Genomic DNA, 21,579 nt, shown 5'->3' with positions numbered 1-21,579 from the left:
TACATGTGCAACATCTAGGCGCAGTATACAGATTGGTCTCGGCATATAACAGGCCGAACTCAGCTGTACCCGGCGTTGACCAAGATGCCGTACTGGAAAATTGGAATCGTCCCTTCATACTCATGGGCGATCTCAATTCTAAGCACACGTCTTGCAATAGCCGCGTAATAAATGCTAATGGCAGGTTGTTATGCGAAGAAATGAGGGCCCGCAGGCTATTCGTCACAGCCTCTGAAGTGAGCCCCACCTTCGTGAGTGCAAATGGTCGGTCGAGAACTAACGTGCTCGACATAGCGATTCTGAAGGAGGTACAAATGCCGTTCGCAATAGAAACGATCGAGGACCTCAGCTCGGACCATTCTCTGGTCTTACTGGAATTGGGACAGCAGGGATAGAGCGAGATCCACCACCAACTCCCCGAAGGTCAGTGAACTGTACTAAGTTCTATGAAACTCTCCAACGGGATTTTAGGCCGGTAGATCCAGAACTGCTGACCACACCGGAGGACATCGACGACACGGTTGATCGCGTTACGTCGTCCATAAACGAGGCTCTGTCTTATAGCATACGGAGAAGCCCGCACGGCCCCTCCGTAACGATCTTCCACCTCATATCTCCGAGGCAATCTTGGAAAAGCGCCGGCTGAGGAGGAGATATTGCTTCACCCTGTTCCCCGACGACAAACGGGTATTTTACGAACAAACGGACAGGGTGAAAGTGTTGCTGACAAAACATCGCGAAAAATCTTGGACAGATTATCTCGTCTCGATATCGGACGACATCTCTTCGGTGTTCAGGTTGAATAAACGGCTACGCGAAGAAAAGAAGCCTCGCCTCCCCCAGTGCTGGGACGACGAGGTTTCTTGGTTTATTCCGAGTAGGACCGGGCGGACGTCTTCGCGGACATACTGGAAGAACAGTTCACTCCAAACTCCCTCGGCCCTAACTACGACCATGCAACCGAGGTGGACTCTTTCCTCGCGGACTACTTGCTCAAGTAGAGGATTCACCCCGCGAAATAGACCGCATCACTGAAGCAGAAGTGACCCGCGGCTATCAAAGCCACAAGCCCCGATAAATCCCCAAGGGTGGACGGGATCAAGGCCTGAGCATACCGGAACGTTCCCCCGCTCTCCTAGTGACCATGGCCACCCTTTTCACGTTCAATTTGTACGTGGGGTATTTTCCAGAATGCTGGAAAACGGCGAAGGTGGTATGCCTGCCCAAACTGGGGAAAAGTCTATATTCTCCCCAGAATTACAGGCCCATTTCCTTACTACCGTCATTGTCAAAGTTGTTCGAAAGAATTTTCCTCGAGCGACTTCGACGATGTTTGGGGCCGGTGGTTCGGTCTGAGCAGTTCGGGTTCAGAGAAGGCTACTCGACGACCCTCCAACTAGTTCGACTGGTGGATAGCCTTGTCGGAGGGTTGAATAGGAAAGCGGTGACCGCGGCCGTTTTCTTGAATAAGGCTAAAGCTTTCGATAAAGTTTGGCATGACGGCCTATTTAAACTCGCTCACACGACGTTCCCTGGCCACCATGTCAAGCTAATAAGATCTTACCTAATGGGAAGACAGTTCGCAGTACGCGTTGGGGGATCCTTATTAACTACCAGGGCGATAACCGCCGGGGTTCCGGGGGCAGTCCTTTCGCCGATTCTGTACACTGCATATACAAACGATATACCGTTGTCGGAAGGCATCAACACCGCTTTATACGCCGATGATACGGCATATTACTTCACATCCCGAAATATGGATTACGCGGTCGAGAGACTTCAACGGTAACTCGATTTCGCGGAGCCGTGGCTTGATAAGTGGATAATCAGGATCAACGGGGAAAAGCCCGTGGCCGTGCTATTCACATGCAAGCAACGAGCTCCGGACAGACACCTGGAAATCTCGGGGGAAAAAATACCCTTTGAGACAAAAGTTAAATATGTGAGAGTAGTCCTGGATAAGCGGCTTACCTTAGGGAAACATGTAAAATGTGTCCCAGAGGGCAAAGGCTGCCAGAGCTTCCCTATATCCAGTCCTTAATCGAGCCAGCACCATTCCGATGGCGACTAAGATACTCATATACAGACTCTATGTCTCGCCCATTCTGATGTATGCATACCCGGCATAAGGGGCTCTGTTGTGCTCTACATTCCAAAAAAGCTAGAGGCTGTCCAAAATGTGGTGCTGCAGATGATTTTCAGAGCGCCGTGGTTTGTCAGAAACGCCACACTTCACTACGACGCGGACATAAAAACCAAGTCGGAAGTGGGCTTAGCACAGGCATGTGGGCTGTTCGGGAGAGCGGCTGTATCTGAGCACAGCCATCTCAGGGACATCTGCTGAAAGAACCCTACACCGCAAGGTATGAGGAAAAGGCCTCATGACATGTTAGATGAACCACTGTGAAAAGGCAGGACAAGGGTTTGTGTATGATAAACCAGGCCAGGAGCCTCTCTACATCGGGTGAGTCATCATGGAACTCCCACAAATGATTGCAGGTGGGCCTTTATTGCGAGGTCTTTAATCCATTTATCAATATCCTACAATACTACTGAATTATAAAATATAACACAACACCCTTACTAGTGCTTAACAAATAATTAAGCATTTAGTTGTGTTGTATTTTATTCAAATTAAATGTAAAATAAATACATGAACCAATATTAATTTAATCTACCCCATTATAATATCCTACAATAGTATAGATATAGATAAAATCTAAAGCCCTAACGAATGCTTAATAATAATTGAACACATGGTTTTGTTGTGTTATGTTCTGGAGTCCTCAGCAGGAAATAGATAGGACGCTGCTATCTGGCTGGGCCCTTTTCATTGTCTACAGTCAAGTTAGAGGAAATCTTCAGTTAAATAAACAAAATAAAATAAAATATCTTTTAAAGCCTTTATACCAAATCCATTGACTTGGTATTTTGTTGATCCCAACCTAATTTAATAGTCACTATTACTAATGGAAATATATATTACCTGACCAGTGTTAACTACTTACTAGTAGTAAGTAAGTAATTATTCAAAATGATAAATGAAATAAATTGTTAACTTTCAAATTTTATTGAAAACATCTGAATCTATGCCCATACTATCCTAATTAATATTTTTCAACATTATTAGGGTTTTTCTTGCGTGCACGTGAGCGGGAACATTTAGTGTGATTTTGCCGCATTTCATAAAAAAAAAAATTAAAATTTTATACAAATTTAATAAGTAGGTAGGTTAAAACATGAGAGGTTTGTCATATTGTCCTGAACAAAATACAGAACATGCCTCCTTTTTATGTCTGTTTCAGGTGAACCAGCACAATGATGATGTCCACGCTTCCCCCCCAAACCCTTCCCGGACACACATGTATCTGAAAGCTTCCTCCAAACACTAGGGCCTCCACGGAAGGCAAATTCTTGTTTGACTGAAAGGCTCTAGCACTGAAAGGACTTCAGAGGATGGACTGAAGGGGAATATTGCTGGAAGTACAAAGCTCATACTTGCTTACTATCCCCGTATCAGCCTCAGTCAATTGTTTCTCATTAGTCTAAGGGACCAGAACACAAATACAAAATCCATCCATAAATTAAATAAAACAAATAAAATCTATAAATGCCACAAAACAGATGATAACCCATCAGATAAAATAGAAAGACACAGCAGCAAGGGACATTTGTCCAGGTTCTGCAATTAGTAGGGAGAAAACAAACTCCCGCTCTCCTTGCGTTCCATTCCATCAAGTGGGGTCACAAAATTAAGCTGCAACTTTACACATAAACAATAATGAAATCAATTTACGGGAAAAGAAGTCATTTGTTGTATAAACATTTTACTTACATTTATAAGTACACATGTAAAGAAAATAAATTTCAATGCTTCTAGACTAAATTTCCATATTCAATTCAATGAGCAAGCCAAAACCTATCTACATTTTCAGATGTAAATTGTACTTGTAATGTTTTACTGGCAGATATTTTGATGAGCTGGCTATGAATCTCAACTGGTAATTTAGCAGTTACAAAACGTTTTTACTAAATGGATTCAGTAACAATCTCTGAAAAATTATTTTTATCCACTGGAAAATTCTGTCAATTGTTTTTTTAGCTCATGCAAATGCATGGTCATGTTATTCAAACTGTGGTGAATAATAGTGTCTTCTTCATCCAAATTTTCTCATTATAATTGAAAGTAAGTGGAAACATATCAACATTTTTTCTTTGAAGGTGAATAATTCAGAAATCAAGCTTGTTAATGAAAGCATGAATTTTGTTTGTCATTAATAAAATGTTTTTATCATGTCTGTAAATTCACATTCAAGTTGTTTAAATGCAAAAATACTTCAGCTAAGCAAGACAAACAGCAACTCATTATTCTGTAAAAACAATGACAATGGCCACTTGTTTAACCTGGGAAAAATATTATTAATTCATCTCACAATTCCAATAACTGAGTTAACTTTCCCCGTGAGAACCATTTGACTTCCGCATGGAAAAGAAGAAATTTTTTTCACCCATTTCATTGCATAGTTTAGCAAACCAGCCAATTCTGTAATAGTTGACTTTTAACAAAACTAACCATTTTTTACAGCTTTACAAAGAATTTGTTTAAGATTGTCTGGAACTTTTATTTTGGCAAGAGTATGTTTGTGAAGGAAGCAGTGTGCCCATTCTGCCCTTGACATAAAGACAATCTATTTAATTTTTTCAGAAATTCACTGTTTTTTCCTTAGCCTTTACACATCACTACATACTACAATATATTTGGTCCAATCTATGTTATAGTTTTTAGTAATTCATAAAAAAAACATCAAAAAGACATTTTCCTGTTGCATGACCAGGTATTAATTTGCAAAACAACATTTTTTTTTTTATATTGATCTGTCGCATTCATATCTCACAAAACATAAGAAATGAGAAATATTTAGCACATCTGTTGAATTATCAAACTGTATACTAATAAATTCACTTGAACTTACTCGCTGAATTATCATGAACATCAGCAGTCATGTCATCAATTCGCCTTCAAACTGTGTTGTTAGAATGCAAAATTTTTATCAATTTTTTTGCTTTTTCCATGCCTTTTACAACTCTGACCATATCAATTGCAGCAGGTAAAATGAGGTTTTCTGCGACTACATGGAGTTTGGACATCTTAGCTACTCCTAATGTAACAAGATAAGATGCTTCAAGTGTACTTCACATCAGTGTAGCTTGAATTATAAACAGAAGCTGTTGATTTCTCAGAGTATGTAATTTTCTTTTGAAAAATTCCATAGGTTTTGCTTTTATGATCCAGATGTTTAGTTTCCAAGTGTCAAATTAATTTTGATGGCTTCATGCTTTCATCAGAGATGACTTGAAAGAAAACAATGAACTGTGGCTTTCCATCCAATGAGATAAAACCATAATTTAAATAATTATCATTGTACAATCTTAGTTTTTTAACCACAGATTCACAGGCTGGAGATGACTCACTTTGTTTTTTTCACAAATTTATCTATATTGCATAAGAATCTAATTGAAAAAAAAAGAAAAAGTGTTACACTGTCTGATCGCAGACTAAAGAACCAAAACCTCAGTTATTATTATTTTCAATTAAACTACGCTTTAAAAAACTTTATTTAAGTTTTTAAGGCACTAGACACATGCTTCACATTAGAAAATAAGTAATGTTTCCATGCCTCTTTTATACTGCTGAGAGCATGAATGTTCAAACGAGTCATATGCATGTTTGAACATGATGCTCAGTGAATATTATGCAAGCAGACCAAATTACAAGGAATACATACACATCAAGTTGGAATTTGTAAATTGCATGTTCATACCCATCACTATCAACACAGCTAAATAGCTTTAACTAGTTTTCATTAGGTTGGGCTTGGGGGTTGCAAAATATTCTTTTTTTTTTTTAGGGGGTCAAGGAGCTAAAAAGATTGAGAATCATTGATCTAAGTAATAATTCTAATAATTCATAAAATGAATACTAACTCCCTGAAGTAGAACTGCGTTCTTCAACTGACATCACAGCTGTTTTCATATAGTTTACAGAAACTTGACCATAGCCGTATCTAAAACATTCATTAAATTAAAATTAACTTTTATTGAAGAACTTTGATAAAACCATTAATTTAAATTACAAAAATTGTAAATATAAGCTAATATAATTTGGGATAACAAATTATACAGATAAATCAAATTTTTTAAAACTAAATCTTAATTCAAAAGTGATAAGAAATTACAGTACACAACATCAATAAAGTAAGGATACTGATTTAAAATAGAGTTTAATGTTATTATATTTCAGATTGCAAAATTAAAAATAAATAGCATATAATAACTTGTGAAATAAAAGAAATGTCTTGAATTAGATATACATAACAACTATACTTTGTAAATCTTTATTAATGTGATTATAATAATGACAAAAAAATAATAGTGTAAGAATAATTTTTTAATAAAAAATTTACTTACCTCATCTGTGATCCAATTCGCCTCTCAATGTTAGGACGTTCATTTATTTTCAACAACTGAATGTTACTACATGATGTTCTATCTAATTCTTTTAATTTCCAGCAAAGTGCATCATTGGCTGTAAGCAATTTAGAACCCCAACTACAAAAGACAAAAATTTACATTTAAATCTCCTTCTTGACACTTCAATAATAGAACAAATAAAATACATTCATTAATATACTAACATAAATAGATTAAAAATAAACATTCTTATTATAAACCACTTTTTTTCGAATATTTACCACTGGAACTCTATTCTTTCTTTTTTTTATATAATTAACTTCTTTTTTTTCGTTTTATCATTCTTTTTATATAGAATTCTTTTTACAGCAATTCCACATGCACGTATAAACTCTTAACTCTTGTCAATGACATTGCATTGCCTTAACTACATCATCCATAGCTTTGTAAAAAAAAAAGGTTACCGTACATCATTAACAAGTAGTGACCTTTTAATTAAATACTTTAACAATTTTTAATAAATATGAATAATATTATTTTTTTATTCTATTGTGATATATAAAATTAAGAAAAATACAGTCCAAATTATTCCTTATTTAAAATTTCAAAGTTGTTTTTTTACTAAACTCACCACAAAAAAAAAATTACCCTACAATCTTTTAAAGATTTTCTTTTTAAAATAAATTAATGATTTCTTGTAAAAAAGGTGATTTCTTGTTCATAACTTGGTCAATTTTGAGGATGCAGTACAGAAAGCAAATATAAATCTCAGGTAAGCTTTTTTAAAACTTTTATTTGAAATATTTTTTCTTAGGAACTAAGTTAAACATAAATAAATTACTTTTTATTGTATTAGGTTAGGAAATTTTGTAACCTTTAAAGAACACCTAATAACATTTTTTACCAATATCCACATTTTTTCTAAGTACATGTAAAAATTTATATTACTTTATCTCCTTATTCCTTGTACCACTTCTCTAATGAATTATCTATATTAACTGACACATCACTATATCATGAAAAGTGTAGAATCTTAAGTAGTAACAGTAAACAAAACAAAAATATCAATGATCCTTAATTATTTCCTTATTCAAAATCGGCTTTATTGCACAAGAAAAAATAAAATAAAATATTGTACCACGGACAGGTAATTTAGCTTGTTCACTAATACTTTAAAGATGTTTTTGACTAGAATTCAGAAATGTAGATATAATTTTTTAAAAATCAATAAAAGAATTATAAAATGAATTATTTTAATTTATTTAAAAAAAATTAACCAAAATTATAAGAACCATTAACTATTGTTGAAAGCAAGAAGAATAATGGACTGATACTTATTGCAATGTAGATTTTCTGCATCATTGTTTCACAATATTATAGAAAATTACACAATAAAATTTCACTTTTTCATTTTCATGAACATTACAATTTAATAAATATATGTACAAATATAATTTTTCAGAAATAAAGTAATAATACAGAACGATATATAAATATCAGATGCCCACCTGTGACTTGATAAATCTATAGGTTCATCTCGAGGACAATGAAGTAACCGTCCAGTTCCTGGATTGCCTGGATTTGGTAATAATGTAGTTTGCAACAACAATGATGTCAATGCTTTTACAGTTAAACTATTCCCCTATCAAATAAAAAGTTATTAATAAAAAAATAAAAATAAAATAAAACAGCAACATAAAATGATATAAAAAGTATTATTCTAAAAAGCAATTAATTGATAGTAATGGTAATAAAATGTGAGAAAAAGAATAACTTTTTTTTGTGTTCAGTCATTTGACTGGTTTGATGCAGCTCTCCAAGCTTTCCTATCTAGTGCTAGTTGTTTCAGTTCAGTATACCCCCTACATCCTAAATGCCTAAAAATTTGTTTTCCATATTCCAAACATTGTCTACCTGCACAATTTTTCTTTTCTACCTGTCCCTCCAATATCAAAGCGACTATTTCAGGATGCCGTAAGATGTGGCCTATAAATCTGTCTTTTAGCTAGATTTTTCTAAGTGCTTCTTTCTTCATTAATTTTCTGCAAACCTTTTCATTTGTCACTTTATCCACCCATCTGATTTTTAACATTACCTACAGCACAGCATAATCTTTTCTTCTCAGGTACTCCAATCGTCCAAGTTTCACTTCTACATAAAGCTATGCTCCAAACATACACCTTTAGAAAGTTTTTCTGATGTTTAAATTAACTGATGTAAGCAAATTATATTTCTGATTGAAAGCTCGTTTTACCTGTGCTATTCAGCATTTTATATCGCTCCTGCTTAGTCCATCTTTAGTAATTCTACTTCCCAAGTAACAAAATTATTCTACCTCCATAATCTTTTCTCATCCTATTTTTATATTCAGTGATCCATCTACTTTCACTTTATTTCTACTACATTTCATTACTTTTGTTCTGTTCTTGTATATTTTCATGTAGTAGTTCTTGCTTAGGACTTCATCTATGCCATTCATTGTTTCTTTTAATTCCTTTTTACTCTCAACTAGAATTTCTATATCATCAGCAAATCATAGATCTTTTATCTTTTCACTTTGCACTGTTACTCTACATCTACATTCTTTAACTTCATTAACTGCTAATTCTATGTAAATATTAAAAAGTAACGGGGATATGTTATCCTTTCATTTTTAAGGATAACATACATCATCTTAAAAAATATATTTTTAAAAAATCAAATAAAATGATAAAAATACGCTTACTGATAACAGATTACAAACTAACAAGGGTTATCAGAAAAAAATTATGTTTAAACGCATTTTTTACATTTTGACAGTCAGCTATTACTATATGTTTTATCTTCCTTTATTCACTGTCAAGATTCCATTTTACTGAACTTAATTTCTGTTTACAGTTATTACAATCTAGGTTTTGGATCAATCAAATGGCCTGATGGTAGTGAATGTAGGCCTGTAATTTGTTTTTTTGGTGCAAGGAACAAATAGTGTGATGAAGTTAATTGTGGGTTTTTTTTTTGTTCCAAGTGAAAATGTGATGAGTGATAGAATGTTCAGGGAAAGACTTCAGATTGTAAATGGAAGTTGAGAATATCTATGGGACGACTAGAAGAAATATGTTTGGTGAATAATAACTTCAACAAACAAAAAGACTAAATGACAAACAAAAAAATGACAGGTAAACAAAAAGTTCTTCTGGAATGACATTTTGAAATCTCTTTGTCTGTACTCCTTATGAGTTTCTGAAATTTTACCATCTCATTGTCACCTTTGTATGAAACTGCTGTATATCACTGAACTTTCTAAAAGAAGTGTGCATGTGCGCGTGCACACACACACACACATACAATGTCCAGGATTTCATGCAAAGCACTGAAAGAATAAAATCTCATAATTTCTTAAAAAAATTTTTAATTTCTTTATATGGAAGTAGGAGATGAAATCTGAATTACATTCAGACAGAAGATGAGAATTATTGACTATCACATTTGGATTGGGGTAGAACTAACAGTGAAAGAACATTTAGGTTGTCACCTAAATGTTCTTTAGCAAAAAAGAACAAAATGTTCTCAATAACAAATAACATATATACTATATTTAGGAAAGATGTATTCCTACAGACTGTTTGGTTATTGCCGCTGTCAGTAGGCATGCTCTGAACCGAGAGGATGTTTTAGCAACTAGTTTACTAGACCAGTAGTGTTTGTGGTGTAGACAGAGAAGGTTGGGTTAGCACCTTTTCCTTTACGGATCATATGAAAATTGACATAATTCATACTAATAATTAATTAGTTTTCTGTTTTCATTAGTATGTTTTCTGTTTAATAGCGTATTGTTGTTTTAAATTAAATAACTATGATTCATGCATCCAGTGATCATTTACCACTACCTATACAGTCCAGTTAGACCTTTACGTCATGACCGTTCATTTTGATCCTTTTTGTGTGCCAGATGCATGAATATTAATTGTGTTTTTACAATATACAATATGGGTGAGATGTTTCTAAGTAGAGTTTCTTGATGAAACAATATTTTTTTTTTTTAGTTTCGTTCGTTTAATACATGTGCGTATGCAAATTACTTACTGTCACTTGTTACAATTCAACACATTCATACTAATACATATAATTCATACTAATAATTAATTAATTATCTGTTTAATAGAGTATTGTTGTTTTAAATTAAATAACTATGAATCACGCATCCTGTGATCATTTACCACTATCTATACAGTCCAATTAGACCTTTAGATTATGGCTGTTCACAGACGAATATTTACAAGTAGGCTCAGCCAAAAATTTATTTTGTTTACAATGAAAGCTGAAAAAACTGTGCCATCTGGAAAAAAGGGCAGGGTGTTTGATTTTGGTATTCTTTTGCTTCATGATAATGCTTGGCTGCAAAAAGCAGTCTTAATGAAAATCTCATCAGAAGACACAGATAGTAACAAGAGAATTACTCATCTCTTAGTCGTCACCTACCTACTTCTAACATTTCTTAAACCTCAAGATGTTACTCAGTAGTCAGCACTTTGATGACAATGATGAGATACAAAATAAAATTCAAAAATGGGTAATAATGATGGGGGATGTAATTTCTACGGTAATGGTACAAACATTTTTATATTGTATTTTATATGTTTACTTATATGTTTATTGAATTCTACTAACTTTAAAACGTAAGTCTTAAATGAGATTTATTGAATATATTTTTAAAACCTGATGGAATTTCTTTTCTAGACAATCCTCATAGTTTTCAACAGTCACAATTTAATTATATATATTTTTCCCCATATGTGAACGATTTTTCATGATATAAAGGAAAAAATAAGGTGATTTGTGATTTCCCTTCCCATTTCATCACCTTTAAAAAGAGAAAGAAGCTTTTAAGTTTATGAAATACCTTGTGCCAAACTGAATCTATATATTGGATTAAAAAGGAAATCAAAATTAACTTTTTTCAACATTTAGCATTGCTTGGATGTGAATGGTCTAAAGTTATTGCTACAATTCAGGCAAATTAGCTGCAATATGATCATTATGAATTTCTTAACTTGAAAAAAAAAATTGTTATAGTTGCTTCAAGTACTCAAAATGGATTTAAGAATGATACAATCAACATGTTTAATTAATTTATTGAGTTCAAAATTAATTTATCTTTCCAATCATATTCATAGAAACTTCCTTTGCAAGCTTCACATTTATGAAATTCTGAAACCCAATTAATTCACTGATCTTTGGTCAACAGTTTCCTTACTGTTAACAGAAATGGTTATGATATGAAAACATCTTGTAAGTAATCTTTTCAGGGATTAAAAATTCAATCGATGCTCTATGATTTACAATTTTCATTAATGGAGTACAAACATTCAACCCCATTTCAAAAAGTTGTAGTAGAGATCAGCAGTAATAAAAAAATGTTAAGTAAGTTTTCAATGGCTAATAATATATGAGTGATCCTCACATTGATCGACTTTCATTCATTCAGGAATTAAACTTTGGTGTCCAGCCTATCCTCACATAATGCTGATAAGGAAAACTGTCCTTTTTTCTTTGCATGCAAAGATACACACGATCAGGTTAAACTGACAAGTTGTACTGAATAATACCTTACCCAAATTAAAAATACAACTACAATAAAACAACACATTCTTGATAACTTATAATGAACTTCTATAAATTACTGAATTAATAATTTGTATACAAAAGTCATTTTTGAACTGTATGAGAATATACAATTTTTAATGTATTGAAAATTAATTTTTGAAAATTTCTTAAGTAAAATGAACTGAACAACAGAGCAAACAAATTACCTTGTATTCAAAAACATTAAAACTATCATAAAAAAATCTTCTTTTTTTTTTTGACTGACATAAATTTAGTAAAAAGACAATTTATAAAACAGAAATTTGTCACAACTTTTAGTATATGACAAATTTTTCTTAATGACAAATTTTTCATACAGCTTGTCTGTATGAATAACTGAGTCTTTGGTTGAAAATAGGAATTGCAAGAACTTCTCTTCTTTGAACCCAGATATTCTTTTTAAAAGTGGAACTCATTTTTCAGTCGGACTTTTTAATATAAATTTTTTAACAAATCTTTTTTAAAAATTTGCTTAAAATATTTTCAATGTAAGAATACATATACTGTTATGTTTTAACAATCCATTACTAAACAGTTATAAAAAAATATTTGTGTAGATAATGCAATTTTTTGTTTCAAAAGTCTTCCACCTAAATTGTATTATTAAGATATACATCAATATTGCATGTTATTTTATAAGTAAATATTTTTTGACCAGTTTTACAAAGTGATACAATCACACATATCATCCTCATTCATCCTCTGAAATAATACCTGAACGGTAATTCCTGGAGGCTAAACAGGAAAAAGAAAGAAAGTACCATTAAATTACTAATTATATGAGGAGATTCAAGAAAATGGCAAATTCTGAAATTTCTTTTGTAATTCTGTGCAAGTGTCAGCACTGATTAACTTACAGAAACCAGCTCACACCATCTTGCCATTTACTTATCATGGATACCTGGAGCAATGCACAATGTGCTTTCACCATCAAAACATTTTATAAAAATAATGAAAATGTTGAGGCCATACATAGAGATTTTCATTGCCAGTTTAATTTAGGACGCCATGACTGTATACTATCAGCATATGCAGCTACCACATGGATAAGTTATTTTCAGGAAAGCAGTTCTGGAAAAAGGTACCTCCAGGCCGTGTGGCTACTGTGCCATGTGCTATCATTGCATGCTGTAACAGGTCTTTATTTTCTTTTAAAACAATGATGGCCTAATGAATACAGTCACATTAGATTTGTACATCGTCATACTGAAAAACTTTATTGTGCAAAAATGACAGACATTTCCACAAATTATTGATAGTGCTCGATTTTAACAAGGTGAATAAACATACACACAGCATGAATATCGATAGCTGCTGTATACCAATTGTTAGGCAACCATATAATTTTGAGAAAACATGACATTCCATGGCCTCCAAGTTTCCTGATTTATCAGTGTTCAATTTTTTCTTATGGTTCATTTTAAAAGCAAAGTATATAGAAGTTAACCACTACAACAGAATTAAAAGCCAAAATCTGAACAGCAATTGCAGATATTTCTGTTGAAATGTTGTGCTGAACCATGTAAATTTTGCTGCAGGACAGCAGGAATGTCTATGCAGAGATGGAGCTCACTTGCAAGATGTGATCTTAAAAAAATTAACTTTGTGTATGTTTTCATAAGTGGCATGATTTTTTCTATTTAAATGTTATATAAATAAATTTATGTAATGCAACTTTTTTCAAAAGAAAATTTTTAATTTTCAAAATTTCCCGTTTCCCTGACTCACCCTTCAGTTTAGATATTTAGCGATAAAACACATTACAATACCTGGATTATGCTAGCTGCTTGTTCAGGTTCTATCTGATCTAATGGAGAGTTGGCTCGCACAACGCTCAACAAGGTCATCCAAGACTCTTCAAATTGTTGACGGGATGTCCAACCAAGACATAACATTCTATAAAAATAAACTTTTTTACTTTTTGATGGTTAATTTTTTATTCTTAATTTAGAGTTTGTTAAAAAATTCAAGATTTCTTTCCTTGTAATACTTTCTTTGGTAACCTATCTGTCATTTAGCACATTAGGATGCATCATTTTTTCTGTTGGATCCGTGTAGACTTTCATATGAACTAGATGACAAGTTATGAACAGATGTAGCAAGGTAGAACTCTCACAATTATATAAAAAAAATATTTACAAAATTATTTTAAATGTAAACTTCTATGTAAATCATAAAAAAGAAAAAAAAATACAAATAATTAACCTAAAATTTCTTTTACTAAATTTAATGTCATAGTATATATCAAGAGATATCTATATTGATGTCATTGTCTCAATCATTGTCTATGTCAATATCAACTTCCTCAGACAGTTATTATGTGATTTAATATTATATTATTAAATTATTATAATATTATGAAACTAATAATGATGTGAACACTCCCAGGTCAAATAATAATAAATTGTGAAATTTTCAACAAAATTGGTTTAGTAGTTTTTGAATTATTAGGGCACATACAAAACGAAGATTGTCTTTTATTCATATAGATGATGTTTCTAAATGTTTTTTGTTTATATAAATATAATTAAGCAAAGAATATACCTTTATACATGTAAGCTAAGAATGGAGACAAGAACACTGAAATTGCATTGTTCCTACCTATATATATACCAGGTAGGTAACTTAAAACTAATTTGGGCTGGCTCAAACTGAAATTATATGAGTATTATCTTTAAAACTTCTACTGATGCTATTACTAACTACTAGTGCTACAAGTTTTGTATGTTACAACTCTTATTTACTGTTGTCAGTTGTAAACTGTTTTTGACCAGATTGTCAATACAGAAGTGTCATAAATTTTTTTAAGAATTCTATGCTCAGTTAACAGATTGAGAAAAAGAGTATGGTTTCTTCCAACAAAACAAAGTAAACTGTTGCACATCAAATTATTCACTAGCACGCCTCATGCAGCTTTTACAAAAGAACGAATAGTCAGCAGAAGGTGATGTAGTCTTCATGTTCCCCAGCTTTGCCTAGTTGCATTTTTTCTTTTGGGGCTATTAGAAGAATAGAGTTTATGAATAAAAATCCCCACACTATTGATGAACTGAACACAGAGCAAGAAATTTATGTCATTGACAACTATTTGAATCAGATGATTCTCAATATGTTTCACCCAAGCACAAAAATCCATCGTTGTACAGAGTGTTCACTTTGAACAAATTTGTCAAAAAAATATGATAAATATGAAAATTTTAGCTGATATAAATAAAATTTAAGTCTTCATTTTAATTTCTTTTACAAAATGTTGTAAATCACAATTGTATTTAGTCTGTAATAGTTTGGTTGCAAGTATTCTTACTTGCATATTAAAGGAATATAATACTTGCATATTACTTGTTTATTAAAGGAATTGAATTTCCCACTTTTGCATATAATACATTGTATTCATTATGTAATACATTAATCAATAAACACTTTCCCAATATATTACTTGAATCAGTAGAATCATAGAATATACGGAAACCTACATACAAGGAATATTTAAAAAAAAATTTAAACATTGGTAAATGAGATAAAAAAAGTAAATAATAATTTTAAAGTTGAAACATTGACTAAGCAATCACAGTTCTTTTTTGTATATTTGAAAATATTTATACTTCAGTACTTTGATCCCTTTTGTTAGAATGTTATGTAATTTTTAAGTAATGGGAGGTCCACGATTTTACATACATATAAAATTTAGTTTTATATATACTAAAATATTCTTTTATTATGTAAAGACAGACCTAAAATAAAAAAAATAATTTTTCTAATTTAAGCTGAATTTGTAAAGCTTGTGAACACGAATTGGTCTGATTGTTTAAAAAAAAATATATATATAATATCACAAAGTCTGAGTGCACCATTCTAATAATAAATACAATACAAAATTATTTTACTATTCAATAAGAAATAAAAATGTCCATGACACAAAAATTGAATCAGCAAGACTGATTCAATGTAAGGTTCAAAAATTTGAACCTTACAAGACTGACATCTTAAAAAATACTGATTTTTAGATTCAATACTATTCTTTGCACAATACAATGAAGTCTACTTGATGAACAATTATTATTACATCTCCTCTTTGTATTTTAACAATGTTAATACCTAACAGGATATATATATATCCTGCAGGTCTATTCTGTGTGTGTATATATATATATATATATGTATCCTAATAGTCTTGCATAAAACTGTTTGCAGGAAGAATAGTATTTGCTCTAGAAATCAAATTTTTTTAGATGTTATATCCTTCCATTAAGAGTGTAATATAGTCTGTGTACTCTACATCCAGTATTAAAAAAATCCAGTATAACGTCCAGTACAATAAATCTAGTAAATAATTTTCTAATAAAATAATATAATCTTTAATAAAATAAACCGATAGAAAAACTTACCGAAAAACAACTAAATTAAGAATTTCAATATCTTGCAAAAGATGTGGTGACAGTACTGGAGGTGGTCCAGGATCAGGAGGTCCCCAACCTTCAAGAGGTGTCCTACAGTGCCAGTTTACAGTAGCTGAACGACCCATACAGGTAATTAATTTCCTAAGTTCATAAAAAAGCATCCAATAAACAGATTTATAAAGTCAGAAAATAAAAATTACATGAATTATTACAGTAATGGAATAAAATATAATTTCAAATTTTATATCCAACTTACCAGCAAAAAAGATCTATTTTCTCAAAATCTTTCAGTTTATTTCAAATCATTTTCAGAAGATAAAAATAATATAATAAGTCAAAAATTAAAATAATTACACAGTCATGACTGTATAAATGTAAAAAGCATACTGAAGACTATATAGTGAATTCTGGTGGAATAAAATAGAATTAAAGGAAACCATATTATCAAAAATGATATTTTAATTGTTTACAATTATTATCTCCTATTAATATTTGTTTTTAAGACATATTTGAATAATTTATCTTTTTTAAAAAATGTTTGTTCATTAATTAAATATTATGGTTATTACATATGTGACATTTTTCTAAATTATGTGTATTAAAATGATTATGGGAAATTCCTAAAATTTTTATAAAATTATTTTGATTGTATGTATCACCATTATCTAAGATGTATTTAACAAAATTAGAATTTTCAGGTTTATTGTTTTTAATACCATCGATGTGTTCTTTTGCACATATGAAAAATTTATGGTTGGTCATAACGATATAAATCATATTACAATCTTTACAATTAGACTACGTACACGTTGATTATTAAATTTAGAATCATTATTATTTAATGTTTTATTATAATTATAATTATATTTAATTAATTTATTATTTGTAGTATATGCCAGTGTTATGTTAATTTTTTTATAAAATTTTTCAATTTTTTGACTGTATGGCATATATTCATTTTTTATATATATTTTTCAGTTTTTTCTGGTAATAATTTTATACTGTTTAACATATTAATTTTATTATTTATTCTTTTACATAATTTATTTATTGTATTAGTATCTGTTAACGTTTTAAATGTCATCTGATTAATAAAACAAAATGATACAAAGAAGTAAATAAGCCGGCGCGTAGCAACGGAATAAATACTCCTTGGCAACCATGGGTTACAACTAAGGAGAGGCTCCGCATAGCTGTGTAAACATAGTATTAAACTTTATGTTAAACTTATACTTTATCTTAAATTTTCATACTTATACTGTATACTTTATACTTACAAGCTTAAATAAACTGTGGAAATTAAACTGTGGATCTTATTCCATATTTGCATTTTTATGATACTAACAGTATCATATCCATTTGTATGGGCAATATTTTTAATTATTTCAATTTATTTAGAGAAACTTTATCATATTTTATTATTCATTAATACATTCATAATGAATAATACTGACTATAATATTATAAAAAGGAAATCCACAAATAATGGTACAATAAATAATCTGAATTCTAAGGAAAAACAAAAAAATATTAAAATTAAGTTAATAAAGTGCATGCATATAGGTAAAAGCAGATAAGACAAGAACACCCATCATTATGTACATAGAACAAATATAAAGAGAAAACTATACAATTTATAAATGATAATAATTTTATAAAAATCAAAAATCCTATAAATATATTTATAAAAAAAATTGAATAATTAATAAATCTAAATATATATTATATCTGATGATAGATTAAAGAATAAATTTAAACAAAATATTAATACATACGCCCCTAATATGAAAAGCATTAACTAAAATACATAAAATCAATACACCAAGACCGTTAACTGACTTTACCCTTTCACCAACATAGTTTTTTTAAGTAAATTTTAGCAAATAAATTAAAAAATTTAATAAAATTAAACAACACATATACTTAAAAAATGGCTAAATATTATATATCTTTTACATGAAATTAACATAAATAATAATACACAAATTATATCTTTAGATATTTGCAACATGTATTCAAACATAAATATAACTAAATCTTTAACAATTATTAAAAAGCATTTAAAAAACAATAATTATAAATAAACAAATATAAACTAATTAATTGATATGATTAAATCATGCTGCGAATGTAGTTTTTCACTTTTAATAATTAATTTTTTAAACAACCATTTGGTTTAGCATTGGGTGAACCTTAATCAGCAATTATTTCAGAAATATACCTGCAATTTTTAGAAATTCTATAAAAAAATCTTAATCCAACATGACATTATTTCATACAAACATTGCTGATACCAATGAAGACCATCAAAATGAATTCAGTTTACTCTAAAGTAAAGACAGTTTCATTGTAAAAAAATTTATTCTGAAAACTTTATAAATAATTTTTATATTTCTTAAACTACATACTTATACTATTTCTTTATATAATCGCTACATGGATTAAAACACGTATCATAGCAATACACCAGCTTCAATATGCCGCCAGTCTATTTAGCCACTGATTAACTCAAAATTTCATTCAATTTCGCAAACAAATGGTAATCAGGACTTAAGTTCAGACTATATGGTGAGTGATCATAAATTTCCCATCTAAATGTTCTTAGTAAATCACGAGTCAGACCCGCATTATCATGCAGCAAGACAACCATTGGTCACCCACACACGTCACCAATTTTGAACGGCGCGCCATAACTTATGTAGAGTTTCGCAGTAGGCTTCTGCATTTATAATTGTTGCACATGGCATGAAATCAATCAGCAGTATGCCAAACCGATCCCAAAAGACTGTGGCCATCAGTTTGCATCCGAATGTCTGTGGCTTGATCTTTATTGGTCTGGTTGATGATTAAGGATGACACCATTCACTTAAATGCCATTTTCTCTCTGGTGTGTTATACAAAATCCATGCTTCATCGCCAGTAATAATTGAATTTTGGGAACTCATCTTCTTTTTCTGTGTAGCGCATCAAAAGTTCCAAAGCAGATCTCATTCGGATTTTTTTTATGACAATCCATTAAGACATGCGACACCCAATGTGCACAAACTTTTCTGAAGCCAAAATGGTCATGAACAGTGTGACTAATATCTTGAAACATCAGGAAAAAGAAGGGCCAAGTCGGAAATCATTGAGCGACAATCTTTTCTGATTTCATCATTGATGCTTCTCAGCAAATCCTCAATGATTATCAAGGGCCTCCCTGAACGTTCTTTGGTTTAAAAACCTATGACTCCAGGTATTTTAGTTGGCGACAACATCGATATTTCTATTCATTTTATAATGTAATAACTCACACGTAATCAAAGATACGAGGTTTGGCTGATCAATTTTGCACATTGGTGCAAAATACACGGAAACAAAAGGTATTACCAAGTTTTGGCATGGCAGCACATGATAGTTAAAATCCCCCTCTACAAACCTGCGATAATGCGTTGAAATTTGTTTACCAGTTTGTTTTCAGTAGTAATTAAAATGGAGTCGAGTATGGCCAATAAATCAAGATGATTAAAACAGTGCACATTGATCAAATTTTTAACAGCAGAAAATGTAAATCATATGAATATTTTTCATCGTTTAAAAGCGGCTTACAGTAGTGAAATTGTTAAAGGAGTACTGTGAATAGGTGGGCATTGAAATTTCACGAATGTGAAGCTAGTAAAGCAACAATTGAGGATGCACCTCACAGCAGATGACCAGTTTACAGCAGATGACCAGTTTCTTGTGACTGACAAGAAATATTGAAAGAAGGTGAACAATTTGCTTCTAAGTGACTGGCGAATCACCCAGCAATGCATCATTATTCAGATAGGAATATCTAAAGAACAAGTAAGCCATATTATCGAGCAATTGGGAAACTGTAAAATCTGTCCACGATGGGTATTGCACAAACTCTCTGATGAGTCTCAGCAAGATGAAGTTTCAGCAGCCTATTCCACATCCACCATACTCGTCGGATTTGGCTCCATGCAAATTCCACTTCTTCCCTCACCTCAAGAGGGATCTCAAAAGTAATCCTGGGTGACCAAATGTTATTACTGTTATTCTTACGTGACCAAATGTTATTATTTTTCCTCTTTCATTTGTAATATGTGAGATTAATCCAAATCCTGAGAGGATTAGAATACAAACTTCTAGGTGTCCAAGAATCAGAATAAATGTTGATATAAAATTGAACATAAAAGTATTAGTGAATGGGCGATGTTGTCATGGATTGCAAGTTTTTGATGGTTCTGTAATATATATATATATATATTTAATAATCTTGAATAAATTGTTCTCAAACTGTAGTGATTTGAAATTGATAACAATAGAAAAATAAATTATTTAGATGTTGGTATTAAGTTTAGTAAAAATAATGAATGTATAATTTTAGTATACAGAAACTAACATCCAACAAAAATGCTATACATAGAGCTTCAAATCACCCGTGGTCATGTAAGATTAGTACTTACACAAATATGGTAAATAGAGCAATTAATTATATGAAAAATAACGTAAATAAAAATGTATTTAACAAAGAATTAAATATTATAAAACAGACTGCTATACATAATGGTTATGATAGGTTAGTAGATAATATTTATAATAAACAAATTGTAAAAATTAAAATTAAAAGAACATAAATTTAATACCAATAAATAACATAAAAAATTAACAATGTATATTGAAAATATGTATATACTGATAAAATAGTCGAACACATTACAAAGGTTTATGATAATAAGTTCAAACCTGTATACTGGATGAATAACCACATAATAAAACACTTAATGAGTAATATACATAATAATATTTCTGATGTATACAATTTGAATGGTATCTATAAAATTGTAAGTAATGATTGTGACCATATTTATATTGGTACGACCACTACTAGATCCTTTAAAACCAGATTCACAGAACATTTTAGAAGTTATAAAAAGGGTAAACTGGGTTTTTAAATGTATCAGATCATTTGATTCAAAATAAACGCATGTTGGGGAAAGTTACAAAAATAAAATTACACATACTCGTTTTTGCCAAAAGAAAATTGGACTTTATTTTTAACAGAATGAAAATCAGAATTATATAACCATATTCATAAAAA

At 31.0% G+C, this 21,579-nt stretch overlaps 1 protein-coding gene across 3 annotated transcripts in view; it reads right to left on the bottom strand.

Moving 5' to 3' along the window:
• The window catches only part of htt (huntingtin), a 310,315-nt gene that overhangs the window by 60,159 nt on the left and 228,577 nt on the right, over positions 1 to 21,579 (bottom strand). For all 3 annotated transcript variants that reach the window (XM_075355687.1, XM_075355696.1, XM_075355705.1), the window contains 5 exons: positions 16,482 to 16,634; positions 13,866 to 13,992; positions 7,980 to 8,113; positions 6,469 to 6,609; positions 5,986 to 6,065 (listed from right to left, as the gene is read on the bottom strand). In XM_075355687.1, coding sequence (XP_075211802.1) covers positions 5,986 to 6,065; positions 6,469 to 6,609; positions 7,980 to 8,113; positions 13,866 to 13,992; positions 16,482 to 16,634 — 635 coding nt within the window. The remainder of the gene's footprint in view (positions 1 to 5,985; positions 6,066 to 6,468; positions 6,610 to 7,979; positions 8,114 to 13,865; positions 13,993 to 16,481; positions 16,635 to 21,579) is intronic.

Source organism: Lycorma delicatula, chromosome 1 (genome assembly GCF_047948215.1).
Source record: "Lycorma delicatula isolate Av1 chromosome 1, ASM4794821v1, whole genome shotgun sequence".
NCBI classification, from domain to species: Eukaryota; Metazoa; Arthropoda; class Insecta; order Hemiptera; family Fulgoridae; genus Lycorma; species Lycorma delicatula.
This window is presented reverse-complemented; position numbering and strand designations above follow the sequence as displayed.